Genomic DNA, 15,014 nt, shown 5'->3' on the forward strand with positions numbered 1-15,014 from the left:
CATTTAAATTTTGGTATAATAGAAAGATGTTGTCAAAGCAGAGAGTTGACTTGGTTCCAAGCTCTTCAAGGATGGGAGGCTGCACCCTCTGCCAGTGTGTGGTACCTGGGGGCTACTCAGTGTGGGTTTGCTGAACTGACCCGAATACTGCTCCTCGTCCACCTCAGGGCCCTGTGCTTCGATCATGAACCTGGGGTTGCCAGCTATGCTACATGCTCCTCTCCGCAGGAACACTAAGTAGGTTAGATTGCCCCTGTTTGTCTTCCTGTACTTCTGAGGCAAAGCCTGATCCCTTTCTGGATGATTTGGGGAAGAAGCTATTTCTGTGGTTCTGTGTACGTTGAGACTGAGCAGTGCTTGCTCTCTGGTGTACTTCCAGGCATTATACTTCCCATTCTTCTCAGGGCTCCATTGCTTTCAGTGGCTACTTCCAGATAGAATTGAGTCCCAGCCTTCCCCTGAGCCTGCTTAGGATAGGTAATAAGGTTTGTGTTTACATACTCATCACTTAAACAGGATCATTTTTCCTTTGTCCTAGGAGATAGGACACTAAGCTGTTAAGATCTGCTTTAAGTGCTGTTCAGGTCCTAAGACAGGTTTGTTTATATACCCTATCCCCGCTGTCTATCCAGACTCTAATTCCTCTTACATGGGCTCTTGTCAACCACGACCACCAGAAGGTTTGGGAGTGGATGCTCCTGTTTCCTTTCCAGTCACTATGTTACCATTTTACTTCATTGTTTACTTGTGTGGATATAGCCCTGACCATAGGCTGTAATTAGAAGCAGGTAGGTGGATAGAAGCAGGTGGCTTTGTTCCTTTACTGACAGGGTCAGAGGTGAGCTCCTTTCTGGGGCTGGGCTGGGAGTAGGGGTCAGAGGGATCAGGGGAATGTTTTCTTCTCTATAAACACATCTTCTTCATAACTTCTTGTCCCAAATGGCCTATTGTCTGATGGGGATCTCTTCCCTTTTCTCTCTGAACATGTAGAGACACTACGGAGAAATTAGGATCATTATCGTCATTATCATCATCAAGAGAGTGCAGAGAGAGGGCATAAACAGGGTGAGGGAGAGGTGGTGGGAGAAGTTATTAGCTTAAGTGATGTAAATATGGATTAGTGTTGGGTAGAGAGTAAGAGGCTAGAAACCAAGTCTTGGTGGAAACTTGGGAATACTATAGCACTCTCCGTGGATCTCTTATGCCACAGAGCTATTGTGAAGTTCTGTAAAACACTGTTGAGAATGTAGGTATTACTGTTTTCTTTTTTCTTCAACAAAGACTGTTTCTCAATTCTGATGCATGTGTGTAATACAGCAAATCAGGCCTTTGCTTAATTTTTTACAGCATGGAAGGAACAAACAAAGAGATGGTATCACATGTATCAGGAGTTCTTAAAATGCAACATCTTGAAGTCTTAAAGTACATGAATCTCAGAGTCCACTCAGTGGCAGTGCCACTGTATGAAATTAGACCTCCAGTCAATGGCTTCCATGACACCTGTCCCCCCAGTTATTGCCTGATTGCCGTGTGCCAGGCTGCTCTCACATCAACTGCATTAGCTCTCTTTAGCAGGTCAGCAAATGAGGTATTATCAATTTAATTTTCACAGAGAGTAGACTGAGACTCAGAGATTAATTTACCCAAAGTTGCCTACTTCACGAGGGGTAGAAGTGGCAGAGCTCATGTCTAAACCCCAAGGCTTATGATTTTTCAGTACTTGATCCTGCTGAGTTCCAACACTGTCACTTAACAAAAAGGCAAGTCTATAATAAAACCTTGAGATGCCCCCTAAAATCCTTATGTGATAAAGCATAGAGAGGGTTTTGATAACCTCTCAGGGACAATAACACTTCCTGGTTTGTGAAAATTAAAACTGATGGGGCACATGAAGCCCAAAGCTCCGGGCTTGGCCAAGAGTGGGAACTCAGCATATGTAGCGGCCTTTCTCGCATCTCTGCTCTCTTCCCTCTTCCGCTTCCCAGCCATCCTTCTTCCATGCCTCTTTCCTTCCAGCCTGGCCTCACACTTAGGGTCATATTGATGCCATATAATACCTACTCTCAGTATCTTCCTAGATTACCTTCCTTACAGTTCAGTGGCTGCAGGAAGCCCAAGTCTCAAGCTTAGTAGGGTGTTTGTTTTGGGAAGAGAGATAAGAAGGAAAACAAAGAAGGTCCTTGAATGAAGCCCCAAGCCACAGGAGCATCTGCAGAGGCACTGACTTCTGTCAGACAGCTTGGCCCGCCCTCCCAGGGCTGCCTACAATGATCTAAGGGCCATTTGGTTTTGAAAAATAAAGGCCATGGCTGTAGTCCTTTGCCCCTAGAAAAACCCCTTGGTTCCGCCCCCAGTAACTGTGAGTCTTTCTCCGTGCATTCCTCCTATAGGTCCAGGGCTAGATGAACATTTCTGCTCAATCTCAAATTTCTAATCTGAACAAACCCTTCAGTTTGGCAAACATTGACTGATCCCCTGTGATGCACCAAGGCTTTTCTAGATGCTAGGGTTACCAAGATAAAGTCAACACGGCCTTGCCTTCAGGAAGTTTACAGTCTAGGGTGGGAGGATGGAGATCAGAGACCCATCACAGACACACACAGGATCAAATACACAAATTCTTGTGGAAATGTTACAGTAGATGTGCAAAAGCCCTGGGGAAACGGATGAGGAATAGTCACCGGAGGCGGCATATCGTGACACTTTAGGTAAGCTCTGAAGGGTAGTTATGAGAGTTCCTCTGGTGGAATGAAGGGAGAAAGAGGAGATGGTTCTGGCAGAAGTAAGGGTGAAAAATGCAGCTTGCCCAGATTTTAGAACTTGCAGGAGGAAGACCTGAGAAAGGTCACCTACAGCCCAATTATAAGGGACCTGGAAGGTTGTGTGAAGGAGTTTGGACTGTATTTAATCATACTCAGTTGGGGAGCTGTGGAAGGTGGGTCTGTTAGCTCATTTGCTTGTTTTTAACCAACCTCAAAAGGGGAAAAAAAAAATCACCCCTACTTCCTTCACATTTTCAAATCAGCTGCTTTTGTTTCCTGTTCCTTTCTAGGCCTCAGCTAACTGCTTACATGCTTTTTACAAAATGAGATCTATGTTTTTTTTTTTTTAACTTCTTTTACATATTTTTCATGTTACTACTTGATCTTTATAATTATCATTTTTAATGGCTAACTAACAATCCATCAATTATTATGCTATAATTTCTTTAAAGCAGTAGAGTGAAAAGAACCAAAAAATTTTGAGTTAGAAGCTGTTCAAATCCCAACTGTGATTTACCAGCTGTGTAATCTTGGACAAAATATTTAATCACTCTGAACTTTAATTTCTTCATTGATAAAATGTGTTGACCATATTATATGAGCACTCTAGTCAATCATTTTACCACTTGATGTGTGTGATGTGGTTAAGAGCCAGAACGGCCAACCCAAGGAAAGTGGGGACAGCTTCTCTGGTCTTGAACAAATACTTGCCTTTCGTTTCACTGCTCAGAGGACACTAATGATCCACTTATACAAATACATGCTCAAATTCACCTCCTCTGGTCTTTCCTAAATATGATCAGTCATAGGGACTCAAAGCAGCCAGAGAAACACAGTGCAAGTGTATATGAATGAATGAAACATATATAATGCTCCTATAGTTTTACCACTGCCGACCAAGAACTTGAAACTCTTTACCCAACTGACAACTACAGTCAGGGTTCAGATGGGTGACAGTACTTTAGCAGAGGCATAATGCTGCTGGTAAAGGTACAGCAATGCCCTTGCCATAGTGATGCCAGGATCTGTTACAAGGCCTTTTTGTTACCCCAATCAGCCAATGCCGAAGTCAGATAAAACTTCTCAAAGCAAGGCAGATACTGGTGCTTGGTTTGGCTTACTCACAGGACCACTGAGAGGCTTATATCAAATTAGATGTATTGGGCAGCCCCGGTGGCTTAGTGGTTTAGTGCTGCCATCAGCTCGGGGTATGATACTGGAGACCCGCGATTGAGTCCCACATCAGGCTCCCTGCATGGAGCCTGCTTCTCCCTCTGCCCCCCACCCTCTGTGTGTGTGTGTGTGTGTGTGTGTGTGTATCTCTCATGAATAAATAAATAAAATCTTTTTAAAAAACCAAATTATATGTATTATGAATTATGGCCTGGAGGAGATGTTTATTCAATAGGTGGTGGCTACCCACTTATCTTTACTGATTGGTTGAGCTTGATGTTCTAGAAGGAAGGTAGGTGACAATGTGGAGGTGGATTGCATGGGGAGAGGAGTGGGTCAGGGAGCCACCTAAGGGCTCTAGACCCATGGTGGCCAGCAGCAGTGGCCACTGGTACATGTGACTGTTGAGTGCCTGAAATGTGGTCGGTCCGAATTGGGATGTGTAGTAAATACAAAATACACACTAGATTGAGAAGATTTAGTATGAAACAAAATATAAAACACCTTGTTAATTTTATATTAATTATAATTAAATTATGTTATTTTGGATATATTGTGTTGATCGATGTTAAAATTATTTTCACTTGATTTTAAGATGTGGCCACTAGAAAACTGTAAGTGACATGGGGCTTGCATTGTGTTTCTCTGGCTTCTCTGAGTCCTTATGACTGATCATATTTAGGCAAGACCAGAGGAGTAGGTAAATTTGAGTACATGTTTGTATAAATACATCATTAGCGAGTGTCCTCTGAGCATTGAAATGAAAGGCAAGTATTTGTTCAAGACCAGAGAAGCTGTTCCCACTTTCCTTGAGTTGGCTATTAACCACATCAGGCACATCAGTGGTAAGATGACTGACCAAAGTGCTCATTGCAGGGAAGCCTGGGAAGAGCTTGACTTCTCTGCTGAGCCCCCAGAGTGCTTCAGGACTGGCTGGCAGTGAAGCACCGGGCGTCCCCATTCACTCTCTTGTGGAGCACTTCTCTGAAACACCTGGAGAATGCTGGGGTCAAACAACTGGGAGAAAGACCTTATAGAAAAAATGAAGTTGGAGGGACAGGCTTCTTCTAAAGGGAGGATAAGTGCTCTGAGTCCTGTACAACCCTGCTCAGTTGTGTGTCTTCATCTCTGGTTTGGAGTCCTCAGAAAAGTATTATTCCCTTTAATGGGTCTCTAATGGATGTAAATGGATTTAATGCTGAGGCTGGCTTCTGGGTAGCATTTCAGATAACCAAATGCTATTTAGGTTTTCCAAATAGGAACTGAAATTCTACCTAGCTCTTAAAATACCCACTGTACATTTCCTGTAGTGTTGCTGGGTAATAGAGCCTTAAAATCAAGATAACAGAAGTAAAGAAAACTTCTAAGAACTTTTATATACTTCCCTATAGTTGGTCTCCCATGGGTGGAGCTCAGGAAACCACAGATTTTGGATGCATATTAGTGGGAAAGAGCAAGGCAAGTGGAAGATATCAAGTTTGGAGGGCAAAAGTAAACCACACCAAGCACCAGTATCTGCCTTGCTTTGAGAAGTTTTATCTGACTTCGGCATTGGCTGATGCGGGTAACAAAAAGGCCTTGTAACAGATCCTGGCATCACTATGGCAGGGGCATTGCTGTATCTTTACCAGCAGCATTATGCTTCTGCTAAAGTACGTCACCCATCTGAACCCTGACTGTAGTTGTCCGCTGGGTAAAGAGTTTCAAGTTCTTGGTCGGTAGTGGTAAAACTATAGGAGCACATACAGGTTTCATTCTTTTAGCAACCATTTACTGGTCTCTTTCCACATGCCAGACACCTTGGGATTAACGTGTTAGGTGTAGGAGAGTACATGAAAGCTTTAATTGCTTTGGTTTGCTTTTATTTTCTATCTTGATTTTAAATTTGTGACTTTTACAGTCACAGAACAAATAGCTTTGTTTTACAACTTATGAAACTGATATGACAGTCATAGGGATTTACTCTTTGAGGACTTGTATTCTGGGTACCAATTTTATTTTTTCTGAGAACTTGGGAGGAATGTACTCTTTTCCCCTCCTACATTCTCTGCCCTCCTTTTAGGCCTTGGGAAAGGATCACCTCTGGGATCCCCAAGATGTCTGAGAGCCCCAAGTCTCATTTCCAGCACATATACTTATGACAAGGCCTAATCTCTAGAAAGCCCACTCCGTCCATGCAGTGGGCCTCATATGCCCTAGTTTGGCTGTGGCAAACTACAACTGTCCCCTCTTCCTCAGTGCCAGCCTGCTAGAGGAGGAAATAGGCCCCAGTGTGGCAGGCTGGTGGGTCTTCTGCCCCTATAGAGATTTTTGAAGTGGTTTCATACTGTTGTGACTTTTCAAGGCAATTGTGAAGAGCTGGGAATTGGCCAAGGGCCTGACACCTGAGGGAATTAGGTGGCACTGGCTTTAAAATGACCTTGACTTGACTGGGATTGGGGGTTGTGTTGGGATACTAGGCTTAGAGAACTGATTAAAATACGAAATTTTCTGTTGTTCCAAGGCCTTGACAGGCCATATCTACTCCACCACGCTCGATTCAAGCCTGTGCACACCTGCACACATACAGTATGTCCCTTTGCAGGTACTGTACCCCGCTCCCCAGCTGGCTCCCCTTGAAGCCCTCACTTCTCACCTCTCCCCACCACCTCCAGCCCCTACCCCAGCACTGTCCTTCCTAACCCCAGAGCCCAGCCTTCCTGCCAGCTCAGGCATCTCCAGGTTAGAGCTCTCTGGGGACCCTTTCCTTTTGAAAGGAAGAAAGAAAGAAAAAGGGAGGAAAACCAGAAAGAAAGAGGAAAGCAGAAGAATGAAACTGGACCGAAGGGGCAGTGGTGCCTTGAGCCATCTCACTGCATTACAATGAATATGGACTCTATTAAGCTCCGTTCTGCCTGTTAGTGTTTCCCAGGGCAACACAGCCCCCATATGGCAAGCATGCAGCAGATTAGGGTGGGCCCCTGGGCCTCATTGAAGGCGGGAGGCTTGACTGGCAGTTGAACCCCCTCCTGCCTCCCCCTACCCCTCACACTTGACACTGCCTGTGTTTATCTAAAGCAGGGGGGGGTGCATTTGGAAGGTTTTTGTCCGGCTCTGAGAGAAGGGAGAGGAGGCTGGAGGCAGAGGGTGGATATGGGGAGGCTGAGAGAGGAAGGTGGATGGAGGTGGGGTGGAAAGTGGATCTGTGAGGAGGGAAAGCCTCATAAATATTCAAGAGGAGTGGTGAATGGAGAGAGAGAAATAAAGCAGATGGAATTCGTGTTAAAGAACAGCACAATCACCCTGTTTTGAGCCCTCCAAAAACAAAAAAAAGAAAAGGGAATGGCTTTCTAGGAGCTGCGTTTATCCAATTAGCAGGGTTGTCAAATTGAATTTATATGGAATAGGGTGGGGGAATTGAGAAGGGAGTGTAGAAGAAAGAAAGTGATTTTCCTTTTCTCTTAAGGTTTGTCCCCCCCTCCCCCCCCCCCCACACACTGCCCTTCATGGCTAGATTTTTAAATTTCCTTAAAGAGAAATTTAAGGAAGGGATTTATGTAACAAAGAAATGTGACTCCTCAGTAACTTTTTCCTCAAGTGGTGGAGGTGAGAGAGGATTAGATTTGTTCAATGGGCAAATCAAGGGACCACATCTTCCCTTTACTCAGAAAGCAGAGGTGGCTTCTCTCTGGGGGATTCTTCCCCAGAGCCCACATGCTGTGTCTAGACGCCTTTCCCCATCCATGGATGGTAAAGGAGTTCACCTACCTGGGTGGAAATAGGCTCTGTCCATGTTGGTTAGCAACTTGTTATAAATTTTGGGTTCAGTGAATAAGAAGCCCAGGTTGGGCAAATGCCACTTTGATTATATATTCCCTTCTCAAAAACCATCAGTGGTTCCGCTGTCTGTGGTGGTCATTTCAGACTCTTTTCCCTAGTCTTCCACAGCATGACCCAGTCTCAGTTTCTTACCTTGCCACTTTTCATTCTAGAAGTCTTCAAAATGGGGCACAAGCTCCACAGGGAAAATATAATAAATGTCACTGGAGTACTAGAAGAAAATATTAGAGATGGCTTTTAAGGTTAATTTCTGTCTTAAAAAGGGATAGGAAAGAAATTCAGCTTTCCTGGTATTTAATATTAGGGTTGACAGTGGTACCTTTGGTCTGTATATGACAAAGTGATGTGTCCCAACAATGGCAAGAGATCTCTTCTGCGAGACCGCAGAGAACTCACTTGCTTATTCACTCCCCAGTTTTCCTGTTCTCTGTTAAGTGGATTTACAGATTATATAATTTACTTTTAAAAATTAATGCTCACAAAAGGACAAGTGGCTTAAAGAGATCGCTGCAAAGAAATGGGGGCTGAAGAGTATGCAGTATCCAAGCACGTGCTAACAGGAAGAAAACAGCAGAGCTGACCCTCTTCAAGCCACATAAGAAAATATAAAAACAACGCTCATGGAATCCCACCTGATGAGAAGTCAACAAAATAATCAACATTCAAGCAGACCGTTTGAAAGAGGTTACATCCATATCCTTACTGATGCATCTAACCCTAACCAGTCTTTCTGTCTTAAGGTATTAGCTTTAATTATATTCTAAAACAATCATGATTATCATGTCATCAAAACATGGTTTCACTTTTACCTACTCTTTTTACATTTTAGTTCGGCAGCCCATGCATTTAATTTAGGAATAGCTGTGAATGTGTTGGGGATATTGGCTCAGGATATTTTAGTCATAAGAAAGCAAGATCAAAACAGGATCATAGGGAAGAGAGGAAAAACTTAAGACTAAATCAGAGAGGGAGGAGACACACCATAAGGACTCTTAATCATAGGAAACAAACAGGGTCGCTGGAGGGGAGGAGGCAGGGGATTGGGTAACTGGAGTGATGTGATGAGCGCTGGGAATCATGGAAGACTGATGACTCCCTGAGCTCTACTTCTCTAGCCAATAATACATTATATGTTAATTGAATTTAAATGAATTTAAAAAAAAGGGGGGGGGCGGAAATGAGAAGTCTGCAGACCACCGTTCAAGATAAACCTGTAACAGCCAAGCTGCTTGATGCGCCACCCTCCAGAGAGGCCTTCCCCACCAGCCCTGCAGCTACTTATCCCAAGAGGCCATCCAAACCCTTTATCCAGAAAGCCCTTCCTGCAGACCCCATATTGAAAACGCGCCCCTCCCTCTGCTCTCACTTGCCACTTCCCACTTGCACCTGAATTACTGATCTGATGGGCTAAGGTCTTAAAGTCAAGAACGCTGAGGTCCTTACAGGAGAGGAATCGCCCACGTTTCAGTGGTTTTGTGCAACAACGGTTTATTTCTTCCCCTGCCCTGGATTGCCTTGACTTCCACCTCGTCCCAGCGCCGGCCGAAACCCGGGACACGCGCCGCAGCACGGGGGACAGGAGAAGCGGGAGCCGCGCTCTGGTTCCCTAGCTCTTAGCAGCGGGAGCCCGCAGCTGACACGTGACAGGGCTGCCTGCGCTTGATTGGCCAGCGCTAGTCACATGACGCCGCCAGCTGCGGAGGATGCTGGGAAGTGGGGAGCGCGTGGGCGTTTGCCGGGCGCTCGATGACTGAACATTCCTCGGGGCGGGATGCATTTTTTTTTTTTTTTTAAGATTTAATTTATTTGTTCATGGGAGACCCACACACACAGCGGGAGAGAGGCAGAGGGAGAAGCAGGCTCCGGGGAGGGACTTGATCCGGGGTCCCCAGGATCACGCCAAACCACGGAGCCCCCCGGGCTGCCCGAACGCATCCTGTGATACAGGGCCTTGCATCGGGCCTTCGACGGTAGGTCACAGGAGTGTTTTTTCTACCTGATAATAGTGAAATCACAATATACATAATGTTTTAGTAGATACTCCGGCAACATGTGGTTAAGGCATAAGCTACAGCATGGCTCACAGTTAACATCGAAGTTTTGTTATTCTCTCCTGTTTGACCTCAGAGTGGTCTGGGTAGATGTTCCACGTATTAGTGTAGACCTGCGTTGCCCGGTGTGGATACATTAAAAATCTAGTTCCTCGGTGGCATTAGCCACACTTCAAGTATCTGGTAGCCACCGGTGGCCAGTGACTGGCGCTGATGGTGCAAATGTATTTTCACCATTGCAGAAGGTTCTACTGAAGGGGATTGTGTGAAGAGCAGTAAGACTATCCTAGATTTGAATGCAAATGCTAAAAGAATGAAGAAAACCAAAGAGAAAGGTACTCTTTTAAAATATATATATATATTTATTTGAGAGAAAGTGCACGTGCATGAGTGCGAGCAAGGATGGCACAGAGAGAGGGAGACCAGCAGACTCCCCGCCCAGCGCAGAGCTTGACACAGGGCGCAGCCTCAGGACCCTGAGATCATGACCTGAGCAGAAACCAGGAGGCAGACACTTAATTCGCTGCGCCACCCGGCAACCTCAGAGAAAGTTACATTATTTTTGTGCCTCAGGAAATAGATTAAAAAATATTCCAAACTTAATCCTAACAGTAGTTCTACGCACTTGGTGAATATGACTTCAGAAACGGTTTGCTGGGAGGCAGTATTGGAAAGTAGAGAAAGGCCGGGATGAGGAGTCGGAAGACCTGACTTGGAGCCCTAAATCTCTCTTAATTAGCCAGGAGACCTTCTGCAGATCACTTAGTCTCTCTGCTCCTTACTTTCCTCATTTATAACATTCGATACCCATAGGTGTTATCCTAAGCTGCTATTTTATTTTCTCTGAGGTCCCTCCTAATTTAAAATCTTTCTTTTTAATTAGGTCTGTGGGTAAAAGTACAACTTCTTAAGTAAAAATGACCTTTCTTAAACTCTTCTCCTAAGTCTATTTAAACTCCTATATTCAGCCCTTTGAGGACTAAATTCACTTGTGTCCCAGAGATTTCCCGCGATGCCACTCTTCTGAGCAGGAGTGCTACCCTGTTTCTTGAGGTCAGGGGGCTGCCAGCACTCACCCCTACCCCTTCCCACAGCCACTTGGCATCACCTCTTATGAGCAAAACCTCTCTGCCTTCAAAGATCTTTGGGGAAAGTGAATCTTACTCTACAGAATTGAAAACTTGCAAATAATAATAATAATAACTTGGGGTCAGAAATACTTCTTTTCTCATGATGTGGCCAGGCCCCCTCAACCAATGGAACTAAAAGCTTTGTCAGATCTTTTTTTTTAATCACTGAAAGAATGCTAGCATGCTCTCAGAAATAAGTCTCTGTATGGTATCTGCTAGATCCCATGTTCTTCTATTTCATCCATCTTGGTTACTGGCCATAGGATATCCAAAGGGTGTGTTTTGTGTTTAAGACCATGAAGGCTTCCCTTTCTTTCCAAGACAGCTGCAGTGCCCTGGCTGACCAGGGAGGAGATGTGGCCTCCTGTGCTCCAGCCAGTCCTCTTGGGAGAAGGTGGAGCTGCCTGCCTCCTGCTGCTTATGGATTCTCAGTTGTTTGTAATTTTCTCACAAAATAAATACTCCGAGGCTATAATTTCTCACTGGTCTCAACCCCAGAAGTGTATTCTGTTGTTGTTGTTTTTGGAAAGTCTCAAAAATGTCTGCTTGGTAGAGATTATTTCAGTGGGAGCATGTATGTCAGCAGTTAAATTTCTCAGATGCATTTTCTTTTCTTTTTCTTATCCAAATAACCCTTAAAAATAGCAAGTACCTAGGCCTCAATGAGGAATTCATGTCAGGAAATTATTCTCCACTCTGTTTTTGATTTTTTTTCTTCATTTCTCCTCTTTTTCTGAGAAAATGCATGGAAAATAAGGATCTGGACATACTTTGCATTGCCAAGAAAAATAACAGACTTTACTGTTGCCTTCACTCAACTTTGAAATTGTACCTCATTCGTTTCACAATGGGACAAAGTTACACTGTTTGTAGGAATTCCAGTTAAGCCTTAGTCATCTTTTTTACCATTATAACAGAATTCTCAGAAATGTATGTCTCTGGAATTCTCTTTCTAGACAAAGCTCACTAGGTAACTTGGCCCAGGAAGCAACTCCAACTTCCCAGCTGCTAAATAAGATGTATCGTACCTACAGTGATGCCTCTTCCTCCCTGTATTTGTCCTAGTTCTGCATTTTGTGAATGAGACTTCCTGTGACCTGCTTTGGGGTCATTAAATGGTATCTGCTTACAACTCTGTTGTGGGGGTGAAGGAGTTAACTCCTTTCTCCCCCTTTAGATACCTGCTTCTTCTCACTCCCTTTCCCTCCCCAGATACATTCTTTGCTCCTGTTTGCTTATAAAAGCGAGTTGGTGGCTGGCAGCAAAAGTGGGGTCTGTTTCCATTTTGAATCCTATAAATTACCAAGGGTGCAGAAGTAACAGTAATTGTTTGGCTGGTCCTCGTTAAGCAGGAGGGGGTCTGGGCTGAATTTCCTCAGTAAAACCTTTGTGGACTTTACAACCAAAACACCTCTGCAGCCACCCTGTGCTCAGAAACAGTCCTGTCCTCTCTGTCTGCTTGTCTTCTTTTTGCCCTTTATTACTTTTATTACTTTATGTTCATTTCTTGCCTTCGTGCTTCCTACTTCCTTCCCTTCCCTTCCCTTTCCGGGGGCAGGGACAAAACAGGTGTCAGCAATTTTCTTAGAGTTGGGGAAACTGAAGCTTGTTGTGGTCACGTTCCCTAGAATCTTTCAAATCGGTAACTCATGCAGTGTTCTAGATAAATACGTTACTTCTTTGGGGGAAAGTAGGGAATTAAAACAAGTATCTGGAAAATTGAGAGGACACCAAAACTTGCTTTTGGAATTAGTTTATAAATCTATTAATGAAGTTTTCCTCTAGAACTCACTGTTAAAAGGCCTCACTGTTCTTTTTTTTTTTTTCCTTAAGATTTTATTTACTTATTTATGAGAAATAGAGAGAGGCAGAGACACAGGCAGAGAGAGAAGCAAGCTCCATGCGGGGAGCCTGACCTGGGACTCGATCCTAGGACTCCAGGATCACACTCTGAGCTGAAGGCAGACGCCCAACCTCTGAGCCACCTTTGAGATGCCTCACTATTCTACATCACCCTGATTCTAATTCTGTTAAGCTCCCACCAGGTGCAGAGCACTTATAGAAAAAAAAATGTGAAGAGGCTTCTATTATGGTTAAAAGTACAGAGATTTGAAAAGATCTTGGAATTTCTGTGACCTTAGGATTCACTAGTAACATTGCCTAAACAAGGGGTTCAGCATGCATTACACACATGACGGTGATGTCCACAATAGCCTGGTACTGGTGACATGGCATGCCATGTGGCCATGGACATCTGGCCTCCTGCAAGCCAGTGATAAAGATGAGGTCATCCTTCCCAGCAATGTGTGAGATGCTCACGGCCTGGACCTTGGCCCTGGCTGCAGGTCCCAGACCCTCTAACAGGCCCTGGTTGCTGCCAGTACATGGGGCAAGGCTCTGGCTCTCATACCACAGTAAAATCCTCTTCTAGCTCAAGGGAACTACTTAAAAGAAGCCTCTTTTAGATAAGAAATGAGAGTATTCTTTGGCTTTCCAGCCACTGTTCAGGTTGACATCTTGAATGTTGCCAGCATGTGTAGTAGAGGCAGGGGGTGAAGGGACAGAGCCAGGCCCTATGGCAGGCAGCCTCACTCACTACCAGGGCCATTTCTCTCTTTCTCACAACAGAGTGGTGTGGGGGATTGTAGTACCTCTTGAAGTGACTCCAGTGGCTTATGGGACGTTGGCTTGGACCCTTGGTGACACCGTGCTGCATGGGATGATGACGACTCAGAGAGAAAAAAGGCGTGAGGTCACCCTTGCTTGCCTCCTCTTGGCCACAGCAGGCTGCTTTGCTGACTTGAGTGAGTGCTTTCCTTCCCTTTCTCAGCCTGCCCCTCTTATAAAACACTTTGCTGCCCATGTCAAATGGAAGCATTACACATTCACTAGTAACCCTTTAAAAAGGCCTTCCTTTTCCTGGATTTCAAAGAATAATTAATTCCCATTGGCCTTCAGGGATACATCCAATAAGATGAGAAATCATCTTGGCAGCCTCATAGTGGTTGTATTTTAGTATTTCAAATATATACCAGAGGAGGAGGAATAGTAATGACTGCCTTTAATTGAGCACTTACTATATGAGATTATGGCTGGCAGTTGATATGCATTGTTTGTAAGCTTCACAGCAGCCCTCGGAGGCAAGTATCATTAGCCCCATTTTATAGGTAAGAGACATAAAAAGGCTCAAGTGACATGGCTCAGAAGCAGTGGCACTGGGGTTTGGGCCCAGTCCTGTCCAACTCCAATGCTCGAGCTCTTGCCTTTACACCTTGCTGCCACTCCAGTCTGCCTTCTGAGAACAAGTACAGGCTGGGGAATGGACCCAAGGACAGTAGCGTTCTTCAGAAAAAGATCGACCCCTCTGGATTGCTCAGCTCTGGAAGGCCATGTGGGTGCTCATGTATTGCTTTCATCGGGGGTGTTTGTTCATTGCTATGTCGCTGTTCTTCCTCCAGACCAGATCCCTCAGGTCACTGTCCAGCCTTCTTCCACCGTCCAGAAGCTCGGAGGAACTGTGATCCTGGGCTGTGTCGTGGAACCCCCATGGATGAACACCACCTGGCGCCTGAATGGGAGAGAGCTGAATGGCTCAGATGATGCCCTGGGCATCCTCATCACCCGCGGCACCCTCGTCATCACTGCCCTCAATAACCACACCGTGGGACGGTACCAGTGTGTGGCCCGGATGCCTGCAGGGGCCGTGGCCAGTGTGCCAGCCACTGTGACACTAGCCAGTGAGTGCTGCTCCTTTGCTTCTCTGCCACAGTGCACTCTCTCTTCGACTCTCCCATTCTTTCTCTTCCCCAGACCATTCCTACCCCATGTCAGTAGTCCTAACATAAAAGGGGGCCCTCAAATTTGAAATTCCAAACCAGAGAGTGGTAGTTGCCTAGTGGTCCCCAATGGTGGAGGACCATTGTGCCTCTAGGAAGCTGCTCTCTAAGTAGGGACCATGTCTGGAGTGAGTATCTAGAAGGAGGGGGACGCGACATGTTTGAACTGTTTCTCTGGGCGCCAGAGCTGGGCCATGCCATGCCTTTCTACTTTCCCCTTAACTTTAGGTGTGATTGTGCCAG

The 15,014-nt window shown here is 45.1% G+C and overlaps 1 protein-coding gene across 15 annotated transcripts in view; it reads left to right on the top strand.

The window, feature by feature from the left end:
* Positions 1-15,014, top strand: part of BOC (BOC cell adhesion associated, oncogene regulated) — a 121,493-nt gene that overhangs the window by 72,598 nt on the left and 33,881 nt on the right. For 8 of the 15 annotated variants that reach the window (XM_049105168.1, XM_049105160.1, XM_049105155.1 and 5 more), the window contains 3 exons: positions 8,240-8,494; positions 13,564-13,739; positions 14,394-14,672. In XM_049105168.1, coding sequence (XP_048961125.1) covers positions 8,460-8,494; positions 13,564-13,739; positions 14,394-14,672 — 490 coding nt within the window. In that variant the 5' untranslated portion in view covers positions 8,240-8,459. Of the gene's footprint in view, positions 1-8,239; positions 8,495-9,559; positions 9,725-10,047; positions 10,141-13,563; positions 13,740-14,393; positions 14,673-15,014 lie in introns of those variants that run through there. The other 7 variants (XM_049105167.1, XM_049105161.1, XM_049105163.1 and 4 more) reach the window with 3 other exon arrangements.

The sequence above is a fragment of the Canis lupus genome, chromosome 33, assembly GCF_003254725.2.
Source record: "Canis lupus dingo isolate Sandy chromosome 33, ASM325472v2, whole genome shotgun sequence".
Classification (NCBI taxonomy): Eukaryota; Metazoa; Chordata; class Mammalia; order Carnivora; family Canidae; genus Canis; species Canis lupus.